At 55.6% G+C, this 1,361-nt stretch overlaps 1 protein-coding gene across 1 annotated transcript; it reads right to left on the bottom strand.

Annotated features, from left to right (window-relative positions):
- Positions 1 to 418: 418 nt before the first annotated feature.
- Positions 419 to 1,004, bottom strand: LOC134799717 (uncharacterized). Its single transcript, XM_063772154.1, has 2 exons — positions 556 to 1,004; positions 419 to 500 (listed from the first exon to the last, which is right to left on the bottom strand). The coding sequence occupies exons 1-2, from the start codon at positions 1,002 to 1,004 to the stop codon at positions 419 to 421; spliced, it is 531 nt and encodes a 176-aa protein (XP_063628224.1).
- Between the last annotated feature and the right edge of the window lie 357 nt (positions 1,005 to 1,361).

The raw sequence follows: 1,361 nt of genomic DNA, 5'->3' as shown, positions 1-1,361 counted from the left end.
GCTAGCTCTCTGTAAGTTGCATAGAGCTGTGCCTCCTCGTTAGCATCTCGCCGTTGCTGCCTGCGACTCCTTGTGTACTGGCGTCGCGCTGCGATACACGATTCTCGCAGTTGTGCCAATTCTGCGGACCACCAATACACTTGGCGTTTTGGAAGAAAGGGCCCCGCTCGTGGCATGGCAGCATCACAGGTGTCAGTCATGGCATCCCTTAGCCATGAGGCTTCAACTTCGACGTCCAAAGAACCTTCGGGTGCCGGCAGCCAGGCCTTAACGAGGGCCGCCTCCTCCAGCACTTCACGGTCCAGTCGTTTTAGCGCCCATCGAGGGTTGTTCCCCCTTGGAAGACTTCTAGGGCTTATCGACACGGTCGTGGGTGTGGAAATATTGAACCTAATGTAGCGATGGTCCGAAAGGGTCTCTACATCCTCCAAACATTTCCAGTCGTTAACACGCCGTGCCAGAGGAGCGCTCGCAAACGTAACGTCGACAATTGAGCCCCCCTGTTGCCGCACACATGTGTTCACGGTCCCCCGATTTATCACAGCCAGTCCGTACGCAACAGCCCATTCCTCCAGGCACTGCCCAAAAGGATCTGTTACCCGAGAACCCCACTCCCTGGACTTTGCATTTAAATCTCCGGCAAATAGAACAGGTGTCGGGTGCAGCTGTCTGACTATGGCACCCACTTCCACGAGGAACTGCTCAAAATTCGCTAGACTATCGTTGGGCGAGAAGTAGGCACCAACAACAGCAATCTTCTCATATGTTGCCGCCACAAAACCGTGACCCCTTACGACGCCTTGAAAAGGTGGGGAGCTAGTTGCGCTCCGCGACACCAGGGCCACAGTACTGTCTAGGTCCCCGACCCATTCTGCTCTGGCAGGAACAGTGTATGGCTCCGCTATCACTGCTATATTTATTAACCACTGCGCCATACTCTGGAACAGAAGGTCCTGAGCCCTGGCGCAGTGATTAAGATTCGCCTGCAGAACTTGGATGGCCATATTTAACTGGCGTCCATTTCTGAAACCCCCTGAGTCTCGTCCACAGTAGTAGTGGATGGGTGGACAGGCTGCGAGGAGACCCGGGAGCCATCGCCAGCCTTTGTCTTCGTTCTCTTGGGTGGAGCAGAACAGCTCTTGCTCCCTACCCTATGACCCGCCTCTTTGCCCAACGTTGCACAGACATTGCAATGCGGCGCCGCCGAGCATTCTTTCGCCTTGTGTCCCGCCTGGCCGCAACGGTAGCACAGTTGGGACCTATCTATGTCAGAAGGACATTTTGCCCTCACGTGTCCCGGCTCCAAGCACCGGTAACATCTTTGGGCACGCGCTTCCAGCAGCTTGACATGCGCCGACACC

Source organism: Cydia splendana, chromosome 18 (assembly GCF_910591565.1).
Source record: "Cydia splendana chromosome 18, ilCydSple1.2, whole genome shotgun sequence".
NCBI classification, from domain to species: Eukaryota; Metazoa; Arthropoda; class Insecta; order Lepidoptera; family Tortricidae; genus Cydia; species Cydia splendana.
This window is presented reverse-complemented; position numbering and strand designations above follow the sequence as displayed.

What these genes read in the sequence shown, in the direction of transcription:
- LOC134799717 (XM_063772154.1), bottom strand. Translation starts at nt 1,004, where the DNA reads ATGGCCATCCAAGTTCTGCAGGCGAATCTTAATCACTGCGCCAGGGCT. An exon ending in CTGGAGGAATGGGCTGTTGC is followed by an intron (nt 501 to 555) that starts GTACGGACTGGC and finishes GTGCGGCAACAG; the next exon opens with GGGGGCTCAATTGTCGACGT.